This window comes from Eutrigla gurnardus (assembly GCF_963514095.1).
Source record: "Eutrigla gurnardus genome assembly, chromosome: 6".
In the NCBI taxonomy this organism is placed as follows: Eukaryota; Metazoa; Chordata; class Actinopteri; order Perciformes; family Triglidae; genus Eutrigla; species Eutrigla gurnardus.
In genome coordinates, this window is record NC_139920.1 from 16349418 (window position 1) to 16374557 (window position 25140).

The window sequence follows — 25140 nt, forward strand, 5'->3', positions numbered from 1 at the left end:
TTTACACCAATTTATTACACATAGTGACCAAGTACAAAATACAGCTGAACAATGCAGTTTATTACAGACCATCATCTGTTCTTAGGATAGTTAAAGTGTAGTCAAGAACAGGTTTGAAAATGCACAAAAATAAGGGTTCAGTATACTTGTAAGAAGAACCAAATCTAGTTCAATAAAAAATAATCCTCCGTCAAAAGTCTAAAACAGCCTTACAAAACATTACAAAGTACACACAGAAATTACTTTTTTTTTTTCTCCAAAGCACTTGAAGGCAAATTACTGTGACAGGCACAAGTTACAAAAAGCCTTAAATAACTCAAGCTCAAGGATTCTCATCGCTACAACAAAATCATTGGAAAAGGGGGGGGAGGGGTTGGGGATAAATCAATCAAACCAATTTCAAATGAGAATACTTTATATAAATAAAATTAGCTTGTGACAGGTTGACAGGTTCGGGCGCAGTAATGCCACAGTATTAATTGAATTTCATACATTGAACAATTGAGATTGAAAAAAAAAAAATCATACACGCCAGTCAGCATATTCTCCCGAAACAAAGCAACCAACGACGTACAGTGTGAGAAGAGAGATTAGGCAAAGACCGAAGGCCACAGAGCACACACTTTCTACATCATACAAAGATATATATATTTATATATATTTATATTTATATATTTAAAATGTATTATGGACAAACTCCCCAAATAATGCACTGTATTTTTCTATCTAATTCAAACGGAACATAAGACTTTATTCTGAGTAACAGCATGAGGTCAAAATATCTGAAGTCAGGGAGCGTGTGCCGGCTCAGATGCCAACGAGATCCTCTTTCTGTGTAAGTTTTGGTTTTACAGGTCCATCACTCTAACGTGTATTGATTCATCTCCCTTAGAGGAAATGTAAAAACCACTTTTCTTTTCGGAAAACGAGGCTCAATGAGACGGACCAGTTTCCAGTTATGGTTTTAACATCTCCATCAAGTCAATTACTCTAGATCTGTGGCCGCTGAGTGAACCGCCACAGGTCTGCACATGTGAGTCACTGTATTAGGATTTACAAAAGTGGCTTCATTTTTGTAAAACCTGCCTCATGTCAACTGAGCCGAACAGCATAGAAATCTATTGAGGTAAAACAAACCAACCCTTACACAGCCACGGTAGCATACAGAATTCCCTGCCTTCCTGACTACTGCGAGACTACGAGGCCCTACAACGCCATGACTGGCTAAGCTGGTGGAAACGACTGAGGGAAAGGTCCTTTGGGTCAGTAGGTTGCATGTTGTTTTTTTGGTGTGTGTGTGTGTGTGTGTGTGTTGTGTGTGTGTGCGTGTGTGCGTGTGTGCGTGTGTGTGCTATGTGCAGCAGCAGAGGCAACGAGGAGTATGCACACCTACACCTAATCAATGTTAAAGGTGCTTTGAATGTCTGAGGTTTGGAGACGATACATTCGTACTGCGGTAGAGGCACAGCTGAGGGACAGATAGACATCTGAAGTGGTGGTTTCAAAATTAGCGATCTAAGGCACTCAAATGACACTATGGCACAGCTAGTTAAGAGTTTAAAAAAAAAAGAAGAAGAAGAGGAGAATCACAAACACCGCACACCACCACTCAAAGTTACACATCCATTGAAAAGGTACTGCACAAACTCATTCACAGTTGCAACAAAAGGGGAAAGAAAATCAGACCTGTGTTACACCCTTGTGAGTAAAAAAAAAAAAGAAAGGAAAAAAAAAAGTGAGCTTCCTGGGAGAAAGATCTCCATCCCTATGAACGCTAGTGAGGGGAGGACTGACATTGCTACTTTCTTCTCTATGTACATTGCACACACTGACTGCAGGCCCCAAACGCCACTTTAAGGTCACCTTGTTATGGCGAGCTGCTGGTCCTTGTGGCTTTTTGCGGCCCCGTTCAGATTCCACTCACATCTCCTGCAGAGGGTGGCTCATGTCGATCCTCTCTCTCTTTACGGCCGGTTCAGTAGGCCCTCTGGACGTGTCGGCGTCACTTCCAAGGTCACTCATCTCATCAGAGAAGGACGCATCTAGAGAGTGGGGGAATGTTGGAATAGTTAACGGTTAAGATCAACATAAGGAGTGTACATTAATCATTTTAAAAGCTACTCGCTAGGTGGTAATCATAGTTTTAATTGTGAGCCTCGACCAAATAGTAGCGAATTCCAATTACGGTAAGAATCTCCATGATTTTTCTCAATTTGAGTCAAATAAGGCTTTATTAGATATCTCTTTTTATAGACAAGAGCAATAAATATAATAAATGTATAATAAAACCTTACCCTTTTCCATTAGAGACGGCATCATAGAGGTGAGGTCACTGAACTATGATTCCAGAGATAAGAGAGCATTAGTCACAAAACATCATCATTTGCATTCAAATGTGTGGAGCGACCACAGCAGCTTCTGTATAAATATCTTCCTTCTTACCTCTCCCATGACAGCAATAGGAGTTTCCCCGGTGGCCTGAGCCACGCGGTGTTCCACCAGGTAAAACATGTACTCATCATACAGCAGGCGAATCAGGTGGAAAGAGCCAAAACTGGCTGCACTACGCAGGGTCAAGTCTCTGATCACCATGGAGCTGCAGGAAGACAAGAGGAGAAAAAGAGATATGTATAAAATGCTTTTGTTTGTATTGAGGAACGTGTGAAGCCTCACTGTAACCCCTCGTACCTGTAAAAGGACCATTTAAGCAGGAACTGGCGTGCAGCTTTGGGGAAGCTGGGACTGCCCTGGTGAGGCTTCAGGACCTGAGAGACAACGTTGTCGAGCCAGGTAGCCCATTGATCCAGAGAGCTCTGCTGTTGCAGAGTGACCTTAAAGTCCTGCTCCAGACGCTGGACGACGCTCTCGTCACACTGACACACCCATGACGCCTGCTCCTGTTACACACAACCAACGCACACATTCAGCAAGAATCCACGAGTGGGAACCAGGAAACACGAAGCCTCCACATTAAATCAACAGGGAAGCTTTCAGACACGTCTACCTGGACGTTGGCGAAGTCCACCCGGTTGAGGTCCGAGAGCATCTGGTTGATCTGAGAGGTGTTCTGGAGGACGGCCCGGGCTGCCTGGGCCAGGTGGTTCAGACTGGTGTATCGTCTCAGCGTCTGGGCAAACGCACTGACCACCGCCACCTACCCCCCCATGACAAACCCCATCATTTTATGTCACTATGTTTTAATGTGTGATTGTTAGAAACAAATCATGCAAGACACTAGATTAGGATTCTAGGGCTCTCTGTCAGAAAATGAACATGTAAATATGATACTATATCTTGCATCTCCATAAACTCTAAGGAACACAAACCAGCCACATGAGATGATTACAGTAACTGTTCAGGCTGAAGCTATGAGGAAATATGTTAGATTTAGTGATGTGCACACTAGATATGTATGTTAATATCAAACTTCCTATGAGCTATATTACATGCACATAGAATGGAGGTAACAGCTGTTGAAAAGGGTCTTTTTTTTTCTTGTTACCTTGGTGCGGATAATCTCTTGAGGAAAGTTGGTCATGGCATTAGTTAGCCAGCCCTCCAGACTCTTGGCAAAGTTGCGGATGGCCTGAGTGAGAGTGCCTGAAGAAACGGAACAGCCTGGGTTACAAAAAGACTTTACTACAACACAAACACGGCCAACTGAATGAAGTAGATCTGGAAAACAAAACGTTTTATTAAACACCTAATCATTTGTCCTTCAACGTTTACTCGATGGCACGGCAAATACAGAATCTTTGACTGTTGTTACCATGGCATTAATAAAAACATGACCCAACAGTAACTTTTTACAACTGGGCTCAAAAAGGTCCTTCTTCACTGCATGAAAATAGAATATTGTTTTGTGTTTATAGGCAACTGTTGGCTCACAAAAAGGGGGGAAACAGTCTGAATTACAAAAGGTTTTCTTTACTAGGTTTAACTATGCATAAAGTATCATAAGATACAAACAATTTAATTAATTCATTAATTAAATAGGTAATCAGATTAAGCTGTACTGGTATTACTTCTACAGTGTGTGTATTTTATTTACGTGAGGTGGTTCAGGAGGGATTTTTTCGACCACAGACAACCCACACGTTTGTCTCAATACAGTGTACTTCATTGTAGTATCTTAATACAATTATGAAAATAAAATATCACGAGTACTGACTAGGAACAGGACGCAGCACATCAGGGATGAGGATCTCTACCAGAGCCTGGTAGAGGATGTGGTCACAGCTCCTCATCCATAGTCTGACTGGTTCATATTTACACAGAGCTACCAGCTTCTCTCGGGGGATCACGCCCTCCATGTCATCATCACTACACAAACACACACACAGAAGGGGGGAAACATATAGGCCAATTAAAAAATATCTATCAAGCATCTATTATTCAAACATAAATATCTATCTTTATCTATCAAATAAACCTCAGCAGACAGTTGGGTAACATGGTTACAGTTTTTGAATGTTAAAAATAAGACGTAGCTCTTCCTCTAAATATCATCTGACCTGTTGGGGATGGTGGTATTTCCGTCACTAGGTGGCGGTGTTGAATACCAAAAGGTCTGCCAGAGTTTCTCAATGTAGTGGAACTGGAGGTTCATCACCACATCCAAAGTAGCCTGCAGGAGAGCAGCGAGGGAGGGAGGGAGGGAGAGAGGGAGGGAGAGAAGGAGGGGTTAGGGGGGGACAAAACATACAGACCTGAACCATGGCAACCAGACACACAACAAAGTTTCTACAGGCAGGCAAGCAGCCTCTCGCTCACTCCAGGCCCTCCCAGTTAGACAATGAGCCAGCTCAAACACAGCTCCCCACACATTAATCATCAGGAGGATCCTAAAGGCCATGTTTATGCTTCAACTGGGGGTTTTTTTTTTCCCCTTTCGGTTCATTTCACTCAGCTAAATTAGGAAACTTAAGATCAAAAAGTAACTAAGTATCATACATGTATGCATACATTTGCCTCCCTTTAGCAACAATGTGCTGACCTGAACTAACCCGTGTGATTTCCTTTCCTGTTCATATGTATGAGGCTCTTAGAAACCAGAGTGTACCGCGCTCAAGTGAACACTGCGAGAGCGCAAAGGAAGCAGTGGTAATCTGGCGATCTAAAATGATAAAATAAGTTTCAGGGCTTAGTCAGAGAGAAAACGCATTAACCAAGTTCTAAAAAAGAGTGTGACCGGATCACCTCTAACCCTTGACACACGCATGTCAAAGTAAACCATAAAACCAGCGCTGTAGAAGTTGTTTAGGACATTCACAAGAAGTGGAGGTCGATCTCTCGCTGTTGAGTTATTCAGTATATCTCTACGTTGAACGTATGATTCACACCGTGCCCAGAGATTCTCTGCTTTCGCTATCTGGCAGGACGTGCACTTGCCGCTGGATCTTGTTACACAGCAGTGTGGGCTTCAATCACATGATATGTTTGTGCTTCCTCTCCAGCCGTTGCCGTGGCAACCTTGTTTACGGTTGCCCAAGGCAACAGGTCAAACACAGAACTCCAAAACAAAAAAGGAGAATTCCCCATTCCCTCTAAATTAGAGCGTTTTGCCGCCACAGTTTTGCACCACACGGGAAAAACAACTTGCCTTAAAAGAGAAGAGAAGAAAAAAGAAGCATGGAGGAGAAATAACACATGTTCACATGCACGGCCGCACACAAACAAGCGGCCTGCGGCAGAGATTCACAAATCTTATCCCCTCACATCTGTGCGCACACAATTACAACTAATGTGGTCTACAGTGTAATTTACTATCCTCAGTTTTTATTAAACACCTAATCATTTGTGCTCAGCCATTCATTAAATGACGAAGCTGATACCTGAGTATATGACTGTTGTTACCATGGCATTAATAAATACATGCCCAACAGTGAACACAAGCCCATTTAAAGCCCTGCTCAAAAACTCCTGTAACTGCATGAAAAATAAGAATGTTTTTATGCTTAAGCCAACTTTATTTGTGTTGTAACTTAAAATGATGTCGATAAAAAGTCTTGGCTAATGTGTTAACAGGTCACTGTTGGCTCACAAGAAAAGTGAAAAGAAAAAAGAAGAAATGCATAAACATTAAACACACAGAGGCAATGAGAGCTGTGAGAGTGACAGAAATGCGCTGGCAAACAAAGACAGGAGCCCATGTGCCTGTCCTCAGACAAGGCAACACAAAGGCCCAAGGGGAGGCCACCACAAAGACACCAAGATGTCCACCCAGCGTGCTGAAAGGTTAATTGGCATGTCTTGAAAGCTGCACAGAGATGAAAAGACGACTGGAACAAAGGGAGCGTGGTCATGCTAGACAAGGGGAGGCCAGGGATAATATGATAAAGCCAGAGCTTCGCTGCTTTAATCACAGCCCTCTCTCCTGCCAGTAAAACCCCCCAAAATGTAATGTTCAATTTGATTTCTACTCTGCTATATCCTAATTGTCCTACCAAGAGACTATGGATTATGCCCTGCAACCTGTCAACCTTATACAGTTCCTAATAGATGTTTCAGTAGAAGCTGGGCACCTCTTGATTGCTATAGTTTGAGGATATGCATCTGCACTTATTAAACCAATACATCATATTAGGGCCAGAATTAGTCTGGATTGTGATGAAATCACAGTAAAGTCCAAAAGCCGATGATGATTACAATACATTTCAAGCTTCATAACTTTTCTTTAACATGTATGTGGCTCTCATTTGTCCAGTAAATCTTTAAAAATGAATGAAAAGGCTCATTGTTTATTTAAAATGGCTGGGCATTGTAATATTAATTAAATGGTACTCAAACAGGAGTAAATAGTGTATTTGTTGGAGACAATATTTACACTGAATTAATACACATTTGGTGCTTTAGTGAGTATTTACAACAGCAGGACAGTGTTGCCACAGAATACACCTCAGTGCCAGCAATCAGACTTCATACAGAAAGCTTTATACAACTTTCTAACAGTGATCCCGATGACCTGTAAACTGTCTTTGATGTGTAAAATCAGTGGAGTTCCCTTTTAAAGCGCTCCCATTTATATTCACGTCAACGCAGGCTCAGTGAGAAACACATTCATAGAGCTTTACCTCACAGTGGTCTCTGTAGAGTGTCTGCAGTTTCTTGATGTCATTCATGTTGATGCGCTCAGGCAGAGGCTGGGTGCCCAAGTCAGGAGTAGGAAATGGAGGCAAGGAGTGGGACGTATCTGCAAAAAAGCAAAAATGTAGTCACACGTTTCACTTACACAGACACACACAAAGAGACAGAAACTACAATACCATGCAAATGTATTAGTGCTCCTTGTTTCTTTTCCTAATTTGTATCACTAGAACCTGGAATTCAATTTATTAATTGGATTTTATAATGGACAAAATAGTGAAGGTTAATGAAAAATAATTTGGGGTTCACAAAGTCCATTACATCAAATACATTTAAAAATACATTTTAATTCCAGGTTGTAAAGAGAAAAAAAAATAGAAAACATGCCAATGGGTTGAATACTTTTGCGGGACTGTATATAAAACTGTATGGGGAGATCATACAGTGTCAACACAGAAACACATATCCTATAATTATCTCAGCATACAAGATGCCCGACAGTTCATTTTACCAGTCTGGCAGGTATCACAGGTGTTTATTATTATTGTTTGAGTAAAGCCAACATGTGGAAAAATATGATTTATCTCTGTGATTTACTTGAGGAAAAAATTCAGAAGAAAGAAGTAGAAGTGATCAAACTTTAAAACGCATGTCATGTGACAAACATTTGTTGACAAACCGTTGTCATGGCAACCGCCCACCTCCTGTCCTTACCTATGTACTGCTGGTGGTGTTGGCTTTGAGCAGCCACGGACTGCTCTGGAGTGCTATTACAGTGCTGAGAGCTCCCACACAGGCTGTCAGACATGCCGTCCACCTTCTGTAGAGGTTTGAACCTAAACACACAGTAGAAGACACGATATGTATGTTTGCTGGGTTTTGAAGGACTAGGTGAGCTGGAATAGTAAAGAACGTGCCATTGAGGGCTGGGACAATGCAGGTTATCATTCTAATGAAGTCGCACATAGGTAAGCACACCTTAAACAAAAAGGTAATTAGCAAATAAGCAGGGGTTTATTCAAAAGGAAACTAACACTTTAAACAGCATACTTATTCTATTCATATTTTTTGCCTTTGAGATATGTTTGCCTCATTTTGGTGGGTATGTCTGGGGTGAAAACCACTACACATACATAGTGAGAACTCAGCAGTGACCTACATACTTACACTCCAGAAGGAAAGGAGAAAGAAACAGAAACTGGAGAGTAACTTAAAACCAGGCTGAAAAGCAGTTTTCCACTCACCTCTCTGTTTGAAACGTTCAAAACAGACAATGTGTGGTTAGAAATGTGTTTGTACCTGTAGACACACCCAAAAGTGATGTCATGGTGTACTCACACACCCTGGAGTACACTTCCACATCACTACACCACTACAGCAAGGTGAGATTCAAACCACTTAGGTCAACAAAAACAAGACTTTCAGGGCTGTTAACTAACTCTTTAAAAACATACATTCAAACATTTGCCACCAGTGTTCGATGAGAAGCAACCAAAAAAAATAATACACTGCAAAAGCTGCAACTGTTAACACTTTGAAGAAGTCGCTGAACAAACTTCTGTTTCCATAAAAAACATGAGTACATGTTGGCAGTGCTGAAGGCAGCCTTGGTCTAGAGTTAGAGAACTTGGGGGAAAATAGGGACCCATGAAAGAAAATGAAATGGGCAGGGAAAAGAGCCAAAGAACTTGGAGAGGACTTTGATTAAGATAAAGCACAGCACAGCCTCAGAGCGTAGGCTATGAAAGTGAGGCTGCTGTCACAGAGGAAATGTCACCAAAAGTGAAATTTGATCACCACATGATCTTAATTCAAAAACACTTAAAAGATAACTCTGCCAAAGTACAGCACAACCAGCAAAATGACATAGGGTGAATGGAACATTTCTGAAAGTTGAAACAAATGGCAAGAGAGAGTGCTGACCTCTGTTTCTGGTGGACAGGCTGCTGCCTCATGGCCATGTACTGGGTGTCTTCCTGCAGCCGGTTCAGCGGTGAGTCTGGCTTCACCCGGATGCCATAGTAGTGATACTTTGAGTTGCCTCTGGTGGAATCATAAGAATAACCAGAAACCAGTGAGGAGGAGGAGAAGACTTTCCATCAGTGCAATCTCTATCATTATGCTCTCCCTTCAGAAAGTCTCCCAAGGCCTATAAGCATCATCATACTCATCACCTATAACGATTACCGTTATCAGCATCGGAAAAAACAACCTCTTCCTGTTTGTACCTTGTGCCGAGGCGGCGGGTCCTCAGGCCCATGAAGACTGAGCGGATGAGCTTGCCGAAGGAGGCTGCGTTGACCGGATCCAGTTTCTGTTCCTGACAGTGCCTTAAGTAATGATTATACAGGGAGCAGCGGGGCAGGCTCACTCCCTCTGCCGTCTCATAGTTGTCCAGCAGCCACTGCAACTAAAAACAGAAGAAGACACGGTTCCCCAATCGGTGAGCCCCGGCAGACAAACCGCTCTATGATGGTCATTTGGCTGGAAATCAAGCGGAGCATTGCAACTTATTAGCACATCGAGACAGATAACACTCACCACGCACATCACATAACCACCTGTTACGAGGTTACACACCCAAGACACCACTTCACTCCTGCTGTGGCTACGTTTAGCCCTTTGTATTCTTGCCTGAAGCAGTAAGTAACTGCAGCATAAGGAATGGCTGATTGAGTAAACACTCAAAACATCTGAAGTGCTATTCATTCTACCGCACAAGTCAATATTGAGGAAGATTAGGTGACAGTTTAAAATGCATCGAAAGCAGATGCTTCAGACACTATTCATACAAATGATGTGGAGATTGTGAGATCACAATTGAGGTTAGGAGTAGGAAGGGAAGGAATCTAAACCACAAATGTCCCATGTTGGCAATTGGAATTATGGATGGAAATATCACATCTTATTTGAATTTCATTATAATTGAGTGACAGAGCCTGTCATACTGCAATAAACTTCATTGCATGTCTTCGGGGGGAAAAAAACATCAATTTAAGTCCATGCTGGGTATTAAAAAATATATACAAGTCGCATTATTAAGCAAAACTTGATAGAAAATGTGAGTTCAAATTAAGGATGAAAGCTATTTGGGGAAATTATGCGTGGCAGTGTGAAAGTGCAGAGTACGTAAAGCTAGGAGTAGGTAGTGTGTTCAACATTGCAGAACATAAGCAGAACACACTGCCTAAATGTTTTTTGAAATTTGAATTTTCCCTCATGTCCTTTTCAAAGAAAGTTCCTGGTTGACTTACATGGCTGTTGAGCAGGCTGCTTTTGTGACTTGCAATTCCTTCAGACTTTTGGAGGTTTTCAATCGCCATTTCAAGCTAAAGAAAGAAGAAGCATGCAAAAAAAAGAGGGAGGAGGCAGGAGAATGAGAGGGATAGAAAAAGAGAGGGGAACAGAAATAAGCAGGGGTATATGAAGAAAACACACAAAAAAATAAAACAGATAAAGGAAACAAGACTGTTAGCGAGCAGCCAGATCTCTGCATTTCCATTAAAATCAGTCAGTGTTGTAGCCAAATCCATTATCGACTGACAAAAGCATGCAAATCAAGGGTCTCATTGGGTTAAGCCGCTCAGTGAAGTTTTGCGGTCAGAAACTCTAATGTATGCAAATAGGAACCACAAACAGGGGCACAGGTCACGTCAAGTTTGAGGACAATAGGTCAACAACGCCTAAAACTAACTCTGCCCCATCTGCAAAAATGTATCAAACAATGTAACTTGAAAGACTAAAAATCAGATAAACTGAGTTGTACCTACAACACAAGCCAGAGCTTCATGGTTATAAAATACACTGACATTTTATTCTGTCTTTGGACAACAAAAAATAATGGAGTCCAACTGGCGGGCAAAGTGAATGACAAAACCAGGGACATTCAGTTGAGCCTTAGAAGAAAATCAAGTCAAAAAAGAAAAGATGTGTGGTATTGCAGCCAAACTGGAGACATAGAAGAAAAGGAAAAAGAAGCAGGCAGCGTTCCAAGCCTTAAGAAGGCTCCAGAGGGCTCATGGCCAAATGGTAATGAGCCCCAGGGGTTGCTTTGTTTCGCAGGGTGCTCAAGTGCCTGTGAAAACCTCTGAAACAAGGCAGTGCTGAATTATTTAAGCCAATGTCCCGATTCTACAGGCTCTCTGCCCTGTACTGCTCTGCGGTCGATGTGTTACTGCAGCCAGGAGGCCCCAACTCAGGTTGCCATAAACCCTGTGTGTCTCTCCCTGCCTTTAATGCTTGTCCGAGAGCCAGACTGGACACAGGCTCAGGTAGCAGTGATGACAGTTGGCCCCAGTGTGCATCTCACAACACCATATGGTAATGGGGATCTCTGCTGTTGACTAGTAACAACTAATTTATGTACTTTTAAAATAAAATAAAAAAATAAAAACTTTAATTTTGCCACATAGTAAAAAAAGACCAACAATCCCTGAAGAATATTTGGTCAGTCATTCAGTCTTTGTTTATTTTGTTTGTTGTTTTTATTGGCACATCATCCCTTTCTATTTGAAAAAGTACTTCAGAGTAGCAGAGAAAACTGGTAGATGCTGCTCACCATAGCTGAGGAGGACCGTGACGAGTGTGATATGTGGTTGCGGCTTCCCTCCATACTTCCTCCATGAATCAGATAGGTGCTTCCACTGGAGATGATGTGGCTGCTACCCACATCCATAGCAATGCCCACCATGCCGTGAGGGGGCACCCCACCACCGGCAGAGGAGACCACCGTGGTGACATGCGCTCCCCCAGCCTGCGAGTCAAAGTAGGTTCCCCCGCTGCTCTGTCCATACAACTGCGCCTCGGGGTTGTAGGAATAGGCTGTTCGGCTGGGGAGAGATGGTTGCAATCAGGAGTCAGTGATTTTCCATAATGATGCTAAACAACACACATTTCAGGAGGCCATTTAAGAATCTTCCAATTTTCACTTTCTTTTTCCAATTATGAGAAAACCATATCTGCCATTATGCTTTCCATCCAGCATGTTTTCATTCATAATTCAAGATGAATTCTGCATTTGGAGTGGGTTTCCGTTAAATTGAAGAAGCAAAAATGAGTGTTTAAATACCAGTTTGTTTTTTTACTGGGTTCAATTGAACTTTATTGCATAGGCTATTTGAACTACACAATGAAAATACTTTGTTATAACTGGAGTAATGTAACATTGCTTACATAGTTCCATTGGTGTAAACAGTCTCTCCACTTTCTCCAACATATTGGACCTGGGATGGGTAGACATGTTGGACCTGCTGCACCTATAGAGAGACACGAGGAAATAAAAGCAGGGAAAATATAGTAATTTATACTATAAATAGTGAAAAGCAGTCCATCTCCTACTGGCTAATGTTATGAAATGATGTCAAAATCACCTGGAAATATGAGACTGGCACCTAAGAAAAGCTAATAGTAGACAGTCAGGTCAACTCCTAAACTCCTTTCACCATTAGAATAGAAGCTAGACATCACACAGAGTTTGTGAAGCGATTTGGTTCAAGCCCCCAGGAATCACCAGGCTTTTTCACATATAACCTGGGACCCAGAGAAGACCTTTTAACTTAGACATCACAAAAGAAGCAGCCAGCTAAGCAAAATCAACACATTTACACATTAACAAACATTGGGGCTGAAGTTTATGTGAAAGATGCAAAGAGTTGTATTGCGGTTGTATTTTCATGTTATTCATGTACGCAGGCAGCGGGCCAGGCTCAGCCAGAGAAAGACACGTTTGCATACCCCTGAGGGGCACAGGAAGCAGGAGAAAGTTTGGCACATGCTCGGGATGAGTAGCTTTCAGGAAAGTGAACAGCCTGCCATGTTTGGGACCTTCATTTATTGTTAAACACAAACATGGTTCGATTACATTTTAAGTTGTTTACTAAGGACTACAATTTCCCATTCTGTTATTATTTAACCTATAAGCAAATTGTGACCTGAATGAAAAGTTTGTAAGTGACAAATAAGCCCTGGAGAAACAAGCTGTATGCTTATTTAGCTTTTGTGTTTAATGTCATAATAATAATAATGCAATTAAAAAGCGCAGTATAGGTCTCTGACTCAGTCACAAAAGTCAAAATAGGTTAATCTAAAAAAAAAAAAAAGAGAAAAAAAAGCCAAAGGGTGTACAAGTATTTCACAGCACTGTATAAGTATGTACAGCACTGTGTACCTGCTGAGAGACCTGTTGAACCCTGGGTACTGAAAGCTGCTGTACTTGTCCTCCCTTCTGAGCTGAGCCTGTAGCTTGAACCAGCACCCTCTGTGTGGATACAAGACATAACTCAATTACATAGGTATGCTGCTGCAATCACACACATATAATTGTAAACATGTGACAGTCGACACTCGTGAAACGTGCATTCATGAATAACAGCACACACCTCTCTCCGCCAGTCAAACATCCTAAATGCCAGGGCAGGATAGAAGGGTGTATAGTACAACACTGTATTTTCCTAGTGTACTCCTCTGATTATGCCGTTTATTTCAGACATCATGCTCAAGCATCAAGTAGAGTAGCTGGTTTGTAACTAGTAACAGTAACTAGTCGTTTATACTTAACATTTGGAAAGAAATAGGATGGAAAAGTTAGGGTGAGCTAGGGTTGGTAAGCTTCTTCATACATATTTGTTGAACTGTCAAATTTGGCTCAAATGAAATGACAGCTTACCCGAGTGTCTACCCACTGTACACTCTCTCCTGATGCACACGTTGCACGTCATCACAGTCTCACAGCCACAAGCTGCTAGCATGAGAGCTGTGAGTAGGCCAATTTCATTGTTTATGTGCATAATGATAATTTTAGGGGGGTTGCTTTGGACAGAGGCCTGAAGGGACGCAGGCCTGAAGGGACGGAGGCCTGAAGGGACGGAGGCCTGAAGGGACAAAGGCCTGAAGGGACGGAGGCCTGAAGGGACCAAAGGCCTGAAGGGACGGAGACCTGAAGGGACGGGCTGTCTGCGTTGCGGCTTTCTAACTAGATTTAGCAACTTTTGGAGCGCTGGTGCTGCTAGGTACTTTCATTGGAAAAGAGTTGGCACTGAACCGAGTTTTTCGGTTGAATAATATTTCAAATCTAATGTGCTCTAAGACATTGCAGACTTTCCCCATTTGTCCTGTCATTACAGTAGCGGGAGAGAAAAGATACTACCTGCTGAGAGGCTGGGACAGGCTGTACCACAGGCGCCTGAGCTGATGATGATGTCCGCAGCGCTGCCACGCTGGTCGTGGTGTCTGTCCCTCCTTCTGAGCTCTGCATGCTGGGTTGCAGAGGAAGACAAAGTGAAATTGGAAAAGGGAAAAAGACATGAGTAGGGGATATTTAATACACGATGGAAGAAATCGTTTCATAGGTACACTGAAGCTAGAAAGAAAAGAATAAGAGCATTGCACATCATCACATATACAACCATTCTAAATAAATGCTCTTTCACTGCACCCCTTCTCTCATGGAGCCACCAGGGAATTCATTGTGCCCCAGGGGGTTTCTGGCTTTACCAGATCAAGCTGAATCTGTGAATCTGAAAAGTTACAGTACAGGAGTTCAAGTTACCAACAGGACTGAGCTGCTTCCTGAGGACCAAAAGCCCTGCCGCCACTCAACTTTCCACTGCGTGACAATGTGCACAGCATAGCAAAGGGGAACTAAAAAACGGAGTGACACAAAGGCTCTCCAAAAAAAAGGAAAGCAAGGGAAAGAGCGGGAGTAAGGAAGGGACAAGAGAAGAATGGAACTGCAAGGGGGAGTAAGTAGATAAAAAACAATTTCCCCACTCTCAAAAAGGAAAAAAAAAACGAAGGGGGAAAAAAGATGAAAATGGCAGTGAGGCTCCAGCCCCTGCCAGGGTTCTGATGATATCCAGCATTTGTTTCGTACGAGAGCAGTACTCTGAGGGCTCCAATAATCCAGCTGATATGAGGAAATTCCTCAATGCTTTGTAAACGTTTGTCGGTTGCTATGGTGAGGAATCCATGACGACCACCCCCAACTCAACCACCCGCCTCCCCTCCCTGTTCACTCCTCTATTCCCCCTCTTATAAAGCTCTTGCACAGGAACTTTCGAGTGCAACCGCAAAGAGAAGAGGGGGAGTAGGATTAGAAAAAGAGAGAGGGAGATACGGCACAGTTGGCGGGTGGGTTGAATTGATGAGCAGAAATACAGGCGCAACAGGAACCGTCGGTAGGTAAACGAGAGAATGGTGATCACCGGGAGAATAACAGCAAAAAACTACAAGACAGAACCTGTTCTAGACATGCTTTGATCATTTATAACACATGCACTAAAATGTTATTTTAATCCACTGGAAGAGATCTGAGGAACACTACTTAGGCTGCAGTAATCTGGAGGCTGAGCGGCACACAAGCAACAGGTGCAGCACAATAACCCACCTACACTTTCGGATGGGGCTGCACCATTAAAGCTTTTCAATTCAAACCTCTGCTAACATAAAAAATAAAAAGACCTTCATGTATCCGTTGCAGCAAACTAAGTGCTCTTGATTCATAAATGATTACCAAGGCTGCCTCATATCGTATGCCAGGAAGTGTTTATTCAGAAACAGATCTAACATGTAATTCAGAAAAAAGGCAAAATGAATCCGAAGCAAGGAAACCCCACCAGTGATGGAGTGGAAGATGAAATGAATGTAGCCAAACCATAGTTCCAACCAAAATGTTGTGCTCACATCAAAATGGAGTTAGCATCCTCTTTTGTGGAACATTTACAGAGTTAAAGACTATGCTGATACAGGATACCACTCATTTATACAACCCCCTAATTGTTGGCACCAAATACAACATGATGGAGCTATCACAGGCGATACCACAAAATCTACCACCCATTATGAAGCCTTTCCCACAGGCAGAAGAAGATTGCAACAGCAAATGCTTAGCTAAAATCATTTCTTTACAGCTCTAAATCGTAATCCACGCTCTGGACTAGAAAGAAGTTAAAGTCAAGATACTGTTCAGGGCTGGAGAGAGTCTGGCTTTTTATTTCTGTATTTATTGTTAATTACAGCATCAGTCTGCCAATCACAGCTCTCTAAGGTAGGTGATCAAAATACAAGGAAATACAAACTGTCTGTGAACAGATGATTGCCCTTTTGATCTTAAAGCTACTTGGAAGAACAAAAGAAATCAAACGGAGTGGACCATCAACAGATTTACCCCACTAAAAACAGTAGTAGATTTGTAAAATAAGAGATAGCAACTCTCAACGGTACAGGTTTACCCATCAGCAGTATCTTGGGGGGATATCTAGGATCCGGGGACAGTACTGGATGCTATATCAAAATCAGAGAGTGTACCTTTAAGATAGCAAAACAACAGATTTGGGTGTGCCACCACTGGCGTTTTCCATTTGTGGAGATTGTGCCACAGGCAAAGACACTGCTCTTCTGCCGACATGACTAACATGAGTGGAAGAGGCCTATGTCGAAATTCCAGCTATGTGTCAATCTTCAGACATGGGCCTCCTAAGCGCCATATTCAGTCGACCCTAAGCAGCCCGCTGAGTCCAGTTTCAATGTATTTGTTAGAGCAGGGCACAATTAGCACTTGCATGTCAAAGCGCTCATATTCCATTACCATTTTTCTTCACACCTCTTTCTTGTATGTCATTAAAAGACTATTATCAGAATGATGCTAACAAGGAGTGAACATTTTAAAACATCACTGCAATGCTCAAGCATCTTTATACAGCAAGGAATTTGACTATGGAGTGTCACTTGGGTTATAAATACATTTGTAACAATCCCAATATTTATCTTCAGAATTTTCACCAGAGGAAGTGACACAAGATCGAAGGCTTCTTTATGCCCTTGAGGAGTGGTTGGCATGGCAAGATGGTTAGGGATCAGGGAAAGAGAGCAGTGACCTGCACGTTTTCATCCATTATAGCTCAATTAAAGTGCTGGCTTTAATAGGTATGGTTAAGTGTGCCAAATCATTGACGTGGAGGGGGGGGATAGAAGTGCAGGGGGGGAGACAGAAGTGCAGGGAGAGAGGAGTCTTTCTGCTTAGTGCTCAGGAAAGGTTAAAAGCCACACAAATTCCCCACCAGCAGCTCTGTGAGGCACAAAGGTAGAACACAGCAGGAGACACAGCACACGGCCGCAAAATTGCTACTCTGGATGGGCTGTTGTCTCGGGCCAAACCTTTCTGCCTTCACCCTAGAGACAACTTAAAACACACACACACACGCACGCACACACACAAGTCTGTTTCCATGTGTGGTCTGTGAGCCTGGTTTCATTCAGGCAAATCCCAGATGGGTAAGTAACAACATTACAATAACAGCCCCTCCTTTAAAGAGTTACCTGAGTTTTAAAAGCTAAACGGAAACAACAATAGACACAATGTAGAACCCCAAAGCCTCATTAATGCCATAGCCTATAATGATAAAAAAAAAGTACAGACAATATTTAAACATATGTCACCAACAGATCTAACTAAAACAGGGCTCAATCAAAGAAAAATACATACAGATGTTCAATTAAAAGCAGGAGCCCTGTCTTGGCTCATGTTTGCACTGGCCCACATTGTTTGCAGAGCAACAACGGTTGCTAGTGGCAACACCGTCCACTCCCGTTTCCAGGAGCCTGTTGCTATGCAACCAACAGAATACTTCCCAAACCAAACAATGCCATCCCCCCACCTGATCCTTCTATCTCACGCTAAGTAGAAACTTACAACAATAAATACTATGCAAGCTATTCATTTCAGACACCAGGGGACATGGAGGTAGACGTCTTCCTGTGTTGGAGTTACATCAAAATACAGACTTTATGCTGGTTTAGACTTGATTGAAGAGGACAAGATGAAATGCTCCGTTTTTTGTAAATACTTGGTGCTCACAAGAAGGAGGAATGTTTAAGTCATCACGGACACAATTGTCTATTTTTCAAAGTTGCTTTACAAAATGCCACCCAAAAACTATACTTGTTTTTACAATACAGGCTAAGTTCTTCCAAATTTTGAGCAGAGCAGGCCTTTTTCCAACTCAAGGGAAGATAAACGACAAAATAAAGCAGACTTGTTGCTTTTAAGGGACATCTACAGAGGGCATTTGTTCAGCACTATGCATATGAATCCCGTTGTCACACCTTAATATATGTATGAAGAGGAGCAACAGGTCTCTGATGAAGCTTTTTTTAGAGATTTCTTTATATATGCAAAACAAATAGATGGTCATTTGGGTTTTCTTTTATCTTATTGTAAAAAGTATAAAATCACAGAGGCACAAGCTCTCACACAAAGAGCAAATTAAGATATGATAAGAGATTTCCACAACAGAGGCTGTTCTTCAAGCCTGTCTCATTAATTCATGGCTAATCCAATCAAAGCAGCTCTTGGGGTCTGTACATGGCAGAGTTTAAGGGGGGGAGAGAGAGAGAAAAAGGAGAAACAGAGCATTGTCTCTGATGCAAGGACCCCCTCCCCTCTTGCGCTCAACCTCTCCACACTGGTCATCAGCACAACCTGTCCACTCGGTCACCATGTGCACTGCAGGCCCGACAGCCATAGTGAAAAAGATCAAACCGTTGCCATGGAGATTGTGTGTTCACCCATGCTCTACACTAGCAACTTCCTCCCCCAACGCCCTACCTCTTGTAACCCTTTCCAGATTTCCACTGCCCCCACCTCCACCCACCCCCCATCCTTAACATTTAACATCTCGAGATGAAGAATGAGGATTAACTGAACATTTTGACAAGTTAAACTGGAAAACACGACAAAGAGGAGCAGGGAAGAAATGGGGGAGATGGGCTCTTTCACGGGTATTATCTAATGTGAACCATGGCTGCCATACTGATGACACAAAGGAGGGAAAATCACTCAAGTCACCTGGTTGCCTCAGGAGATGATGGAGACTTAACAGCTACTAGGACACACTAATAGTTACAGTTACATTTCAGGATTCTTGCATATCTGTTTTATTTCGCACTTTCCACTGGATTATTAATGTTTGGCATGCCCAAAAATTCATTACAACCATGCAACATCTTTTTTGATCCTTCAAGGTCTCTACATTCATATCTGCACAAGATATTAAATTGATCTAATCTCAATTTAAATATTGTCACGGCTGGGACTGGCTAATCTTCTATCCTAATATAGCTCATTTCATATCTTGATAAAGCATGTTTTCTAGTTATTCAATAAATAGTCTTCATGGAAGTAACAACATGGTTTTGTATTCTGATGTGAATTAAATACATGACAAATGATCAGTGTTTTCACACTTAATTTAGAACTTTAGTGCAAAATAATCTCTGAGTTAGTATAAGCTTGTTATTATCAATTTAGATGATGTTATGTATTACATATCTTGATATATTATATCATATGATTCCATTGAAAGACTATAAATTATCATATTGAATTATCGCCCAGCCCTAGTCACAGCTACATCCAACACATAGTTCAAGTAAAAGCACTACTTATTGAGATAATGGAAACATATTTATAAGTGATGATGACAATGAGCAACGTCTACCTTTAGACCTAATTTTATAAAGATCTCTTCACAAAATAATGAGATTTCCTGCCAACTATCAGACAAATAAAAAAAAAACTGCAAAGATAACCTCCTCATTGGAGGTAATGTCGTGGTCCCTTTGATTCTGACAACTTGTTCAAGTCTCCTTAAGCTTTAGCCTAGCCCAGAAATGCATCCTATTCTGTGTGAGTATAACAATACTCCAAACAGAAAACGCTTACAGTAAACTTTAAATCTGCTTTCACTTGCATTTTTTTTTTTTTTGTGTGTGTTTCCAACATGTGGTGTTTTATTTCCCAGGGAACCACATTCTGCAAAGATGACCTCAGATTCTGGCAGTGTGCTTCCTTCATCACATTTTGTTGCACCCGGGGAGGCCCTTTTGGCAGGCGTTTACTCAAACAGATAGGATTTTGAAAATCATCATACTGTATGAACAGTATGCCTTCAAAAGGCACTACTTAACACAAACAATGAGTCCTCAGTTAATTTTTAGTTTTTGAAATGTATGATGATCAAAGTTTCTGTTGTAAAAGCAATACTTGCCATGAGACTCGGAATAAAGTATTTAATAACTCTTTGATTGTGAAATAAAATACTGTACAAGCCAAACATTGGTTTGCTTTGCATTTTGACAGGTCATACCAGAAAAATGGTTACAACTAGCTGGGTCGCTGCACTTTTTGTAAATAATACTGCTAGTAACTACAGTTGCAACATTTAAATTTAATTTAATGCAGTTATTACAGTAGTATGGTTTTAACACTAGTAATTCAACATGGTGCAATATTAAAAAACAGAAACTATGAGTCAAAACGAATACGTCGGTATCATTTAGTCAAACTATCATGCAACCTAAATCCACCAACCTTTCATATAGAAACTGAATGAGGTCTGGATTTAAAATGATCTCTTCTGCAGCCAATCACCAGATCCAGTAAAATGCGTTACATAATATCAGCAGAATTCACACCCTAATTTATTTGATTATTCAAAGCCAAGTCTAATTGTTATTTCTTTATTTAATTTTGGTTTTAATTGACTGAAATCATTTTCGAAACTGCAACTTTTCTTCTTCGTCAGTGGAAACACCAGATGTTCAGTATTGAGTCACAAATGCTGTTAATTCTTGCATGATAACAATTAGCACACAAAGCTGCTTTTCAATTGAACATTGTACATTAACATTTGCTTTCCTTTGAAGCTCGTGAGTAGGGTTCAAAGATCAGTAATGGGATCTGTGGGCTGCATTAGATAAGGACATCCACCATTTAGCTAAAACTGGGTTGTTTCCACTGATGACAATGACGGCCTCTGCACCAAATCTCCGAATTAGAGACCTACTGAAAAGCTATGTTGAAGATCTAAGCTAATTCCATCTAAAAATACTGTCTGGGTGTACTCTACTCACTTTGCAAATCTGGTTGAATCTCACACCACTAGCCTAGTCTTGGTTCTGGTAATTACGTTGTGGCACGGTAACAATGACAGAAGTTATTTTCAAGCCAAATAAACAGTCTGAACAAACTAGCATAAAACTCTACAAAAGAATGGAATAGTGAGGAGAGGTTTGGGGGGGATGCTACTATCCCTGCTCGGAAGAGAGAGAGAGTAGGGGGGGGGGGGGGCATTGTAATGCAAATGCCACTGCCTTGTCTGCTGTTTGTGGCAGGAAATTTAATTAGCAGTTGTGTAGCTACGATACAAACAGGTGGAATGTGAAGAATGCTCCTGATGACACACGGACAGACAGTAGAAACATACTGAGAAACATTTCATTTCTCCACGAGTTTCAACTTGTTGCCATGTGTGAGGGCCAATCAGAAGGGCCAATCAGAAGCAACATTTTTTGGTGTGTGACAAGATGTGTTTCTCTGTATCCTAGCAGCGTAAGCCTACAATGATTTCCAAAATCTTTGTAGGTGGATGATGTGAAGTGAGAGTCACGAGGACACTTAAACTATTTTCCTTCCAACAGATTCTTAGAAAATGGTAACAGAACATCCCTTGCATGAAAGCCCTTCACAAATAAATGAATTATGGAGATGAAACTGTAACGTTGTGAAGAAATTGCACTATTAATTTCCACTTAACAAGCCCCACAAGGCATTCTCCTCTTACTTATTCTGCTTTGCTCTGTGATTTCCTGACATGCCTTTGACTAGAGTTATGGGATAACCCATTAAATACGTGTTAATATCAGACAATGAAATGTGCTCAACCCAGGCGATCTGTTAGCACAGCAGGGGGTAAATGCAACTCTATCTGAATATGATCAACTATAAACAGCAAAGACAAAACCAATGGCAGTGACTGGGTACACATCTATATCTGTAGCAGACTACTGGATTGAGAACCTCTCTCCCCAGGGCAGCAGTAGGCCTCATCAAGGTAATCTAAATACAGCATGAATAAACACACACACACAAGCACACCCACACAGCACACACACACCACATGTGACTAAAAGCTGTGTCAGGTCATCTACTGGCCAAGAGACCACTGCAGCTGTCCTATTGATAGCTGAACTGTACTACACACACGGGTCCATTAAACACTCAAAATGGCACACGGATAACGCCGGACACAGCTATGCAGATCATACGAGCAATTCCACAGATGGCTCAAAATAAGGCTAGAGGAGAGGAGGTTAGGCTAAAAGAAGGAGCAACATTTTCTCTAAATCATAGTTCAGTGTAGCACTTGTCGCTGAAATGGAACAGAGCAAGTCCACGATCACAGGCTGCAGACTAGACCAATAAAAGGCAAGTGAAATTTGGGATACAAACAAATTAAAATCATTTTACATGCCCTTTAGAACTGACATTTTCATGAATAATTTCCAGTACAAGTCAGTAAGACATTTCTAAATAACTGTCGGCAGCTGCTTTCCATTTTGTTTAAGACTCTGAGCAGCGTTTCTTTCGGACCTGCCACTGCAAGCCAAAACTATTCACTCTTACTACAAAGAGAGAGATGAAAATAAGCTGATTAAAAATACTGACTTTTAAAAGAATAACATCTCGTCCCCTGGCACACTCCATCCTATTTCTTTCCATGACTTGGGTGTATTTGTATATCATGTTGCCATGTAACCATAACACTGTCATGCTCAAATGGGGGGGTTACACGCAGCGTTTCAGCGCTGTCATCCCTTTATTTCCTTTGTAGCTGCAGTGAGTTATCTGACTGATCAAATACGTTTCTTACACTTACATCTAAACTACTGAGTCTGTTGGATAGTGCACATTCAATTCTTCCTTCAAATAGCATGGCCAAAATGGAGTAAAATCGTCATTAATTATGTAATTATTACTAATATAACCATACAGACCAGATCTGCATGTTTACTCCTTTCTACATAATTACATACTCATTACATACATTACATACTCTTCTTTTACAAGTTGAATACTTACTGAAACTTTATAGCTCAAATCATTAGCATCTAGCATTTCAATTAGAGACATTTTCATGCTTCAAAAACACTTCCTGAATGTTTCGATAGCAAACAACATTTCAAATGGTCGAGCAGGTGACAGCTATCTTTGAGAAGATAGCACTTGTAGTTCATGTGGCAAAAAAAGACAGAATCCCTTAAGTAGTAAAAAGCGACGCAAAGCGCTGGAAACCAGTCACAGTCTCCACTGTAAAGCTAATGAAAAGGGGATTTAAAACCATGGGGGGGGGGGGGGGGGGGGGGGTCCTTGTTATTGCCTTAGCTTTTTTCAGATTGATATGAGCCTTCAGCTCAGAAGAGAGGTCAAACAGCAAACCTAATGGGAACTGCCACTTAAAACAATGAAGCAGAACAACTTGGCTATTAGCAAACAATCTGCCTTTCAGTCTGTTGCTCCACTGATTTCATTCAGTTTGATATAAAGTGAACATGTGTATTCTAATTGGCGTTTTAAGTTTTAAGAGCGCATAGAAAACTTTAAATTCTCAATCTCTCAACCAAGATTGAAAAAAACAAGACAAAACAATATAAAAAAAAAGAACCATCATAGCACCACCTAGCTGTAGCATATCCACGTATTTAAGCCATTTCTGAAATATATATATGAAAAAACAACAACTTTGCGAGGCACTTTGTTCCATTTAAACATCATCGCGGTGTAATCCCATTAACATAGATTCGTTCATATTGAGGTTATTAAACGTCTCCTGATATAGAGACGAGTGGAAGCACCCGGGTTGGAAACGTTTTTAACGTCGCGTGTCTTAACATCGTCGGTAGAAGTTCACATATCCAGTTATAGAGTGCGTATTTGTATTTACTTTGTGAGGTGAAAGTGGGCCGAAAGCAATGGTAAACTGGTTGCTGAAGTGAAAGTTACCCCCCCTGCTGAATTCACGCTTCCTCGCAGCGGACGTTAGTTGCAGTTTGAGCACAAGGACCAACGTTGCTAACGCTAACTAGCCACATTCCCACCTGCTGGATTACGGCTCTCCGGAAAGAACACACCGAGAACGAAGTTCGGCTGCGTTGTGACCAACAACTCAGAGAAACCGTTAACAACGGAACAAACGGTTGAACTCACAAGTGAAGTCGCCGTCATCGCCGATAGCAGTTAGCATTAGCTGTAGCCTGACTGGTAACAGTGAGTTACTGTCCATCCGGCTGGGATTGAGCTGGGAGTGCGTTCACTGCTCGACACATACGCACACTACACTTTGCAGCAACAAGTGTAAAGTGGTATTGAATATATATATATTGTTTAAAACGTCATACACAGCGTTGCCGCTGGGTAAAACGTGTAAGCAAAGCAGAGCGACTTCGAAACGCAGAGGTGGAACATACATTTTCCAGGTGCGAAAAAACTGTTGCCAGGAAAAGGTGAACGTCAGTTAAATGGAGAGTATGAAGGCTGTTCTCAACTTGGGGCGGATGCCACAAAGATGGGAAAGTTATGTTGTGGAAAATAACCAGGAATGCTAGCAACGCAGTCTACCAAGAGCATGTTTTTTCCAAATTGTGAATAATTCAGCATTTAAACCGATAAAGATAATAGTCACCTTTGCCTTGGGAAAAGTTCTGCCCTGGTTTTGCTCTCTTTCCCCTCTCTCCTACTCGCTCGTTGACTTCCAGATGCTGCTGCTGCTGTTGCTGAGTGTTGCGCCCGTTGGTAAGTAACTGTCTCCACGGCTACAGTCACTATGGCGCGACGGGGTCTCGAGGCAACTGTTGCTACCCTCGAATGCCTACGTCAGGGCCCTCACTATGCAAGGGAGGGGCCAAAGGGACAAGAGTCCCGCCCAGTTCAATAGTGCTGTAAATTTGAATTGAACCACTAGAAGGCGGTCTTGACTAGGGAGCTGGTCGAAGTGCATCATTCAGATTAATATAGGTTATTCATAAATTATGTTTATCATGTACCGCATGCATCACAACAATCAAACTGACCCCAGCTATTTATTTCTTAAGAAATAGTTTAAATACGTGTTATGTGTAACTGATTATAATGTACTCACTTTATTGTTCATATTCAGCGATATTCCAATTAAGCTTTAAATTATGCTCCAATAAAGGAAAGTAGCAATGTATGTATTTCTT

The 25140-nt window shown here is 41.6% G+C and overlaps 1 protein-coding gene across 3 annotated transcripts; it reads right to left on the minus strand.

Annotated features, from left to right (window-relative positions):
* rfx2 (regulatory factor X, 2 (influences HLA class II expression)) lies at positions 1 to 24755 on the minus strand. 3 transcript variants are annotated; one of them, XM_084011888.1, is made up of 18 exons: positions 24603 to 24755; positions 14231 to 14339; positions 13253 to 13342; positions 12259 to 12341; positions 11645 to 11915; positions 10341 to 10415; positions 9315 to 9496; positions 9010 to 9129; positions 7801 to 7922; positions 7074 to 7192; positions 4515 to 4627; positions 4172 to 4323; positions 3503 to 3600; positions 3005 to 3154; positions 2689 to 2897; positions 2443 to 2596; positions 2295 to 2337; positions 1 to 2042 (listed from the first exon to the last, which is right to left on the minus strand). In XM_084011888.1, exons 2-18 carry the CDS (start codon positions 14336 to 14338, stop codon positions 1921 to 1923), a joined length of 2211 nt encoding a protein of 736 aa, XP_083868014.1. In that variant the 5' UTR covers position 14339; positions 24603 to 24755; the 3' UTR covers positions 1 to 1920. The 3 variants fall into 3 exon arrangements, with proteins under 3 accessions (XP_083868014.1, XP_083868016.1, XP_083868015.1); XM_084011890.1 differs by lacking the exon at positions 13253 to 13342; XM_084011889.1 differs by lacking the exon at positions 10341 to 10415.
* Positions 24756 to 25140: the final 385 nt, after the last annotated feature.

Coding starts and splice junctions, on each gene's coding strand:
- rfx2 (XM_084011888.1), bottom strand. CDS start 14,338: ATGCAGAGCTCAGAAGGAGGGACAGACACCACGACCAGCGTGGCAGCG. Junction 7,193..7,800: donor ACACCACCAGCAGTACATAG/GTAAGGACAGGA, acceptor GCTTTTTTGCAG/ATACGTCCCACTCCTTGCCT. Junction 2,597..2,688: donor CTTAAATGGTCCTTTTACAG/GTACGAGGGGTT, acceptor GTCTTCCTGCAG/CTCCATGGTGATCAGAGACT.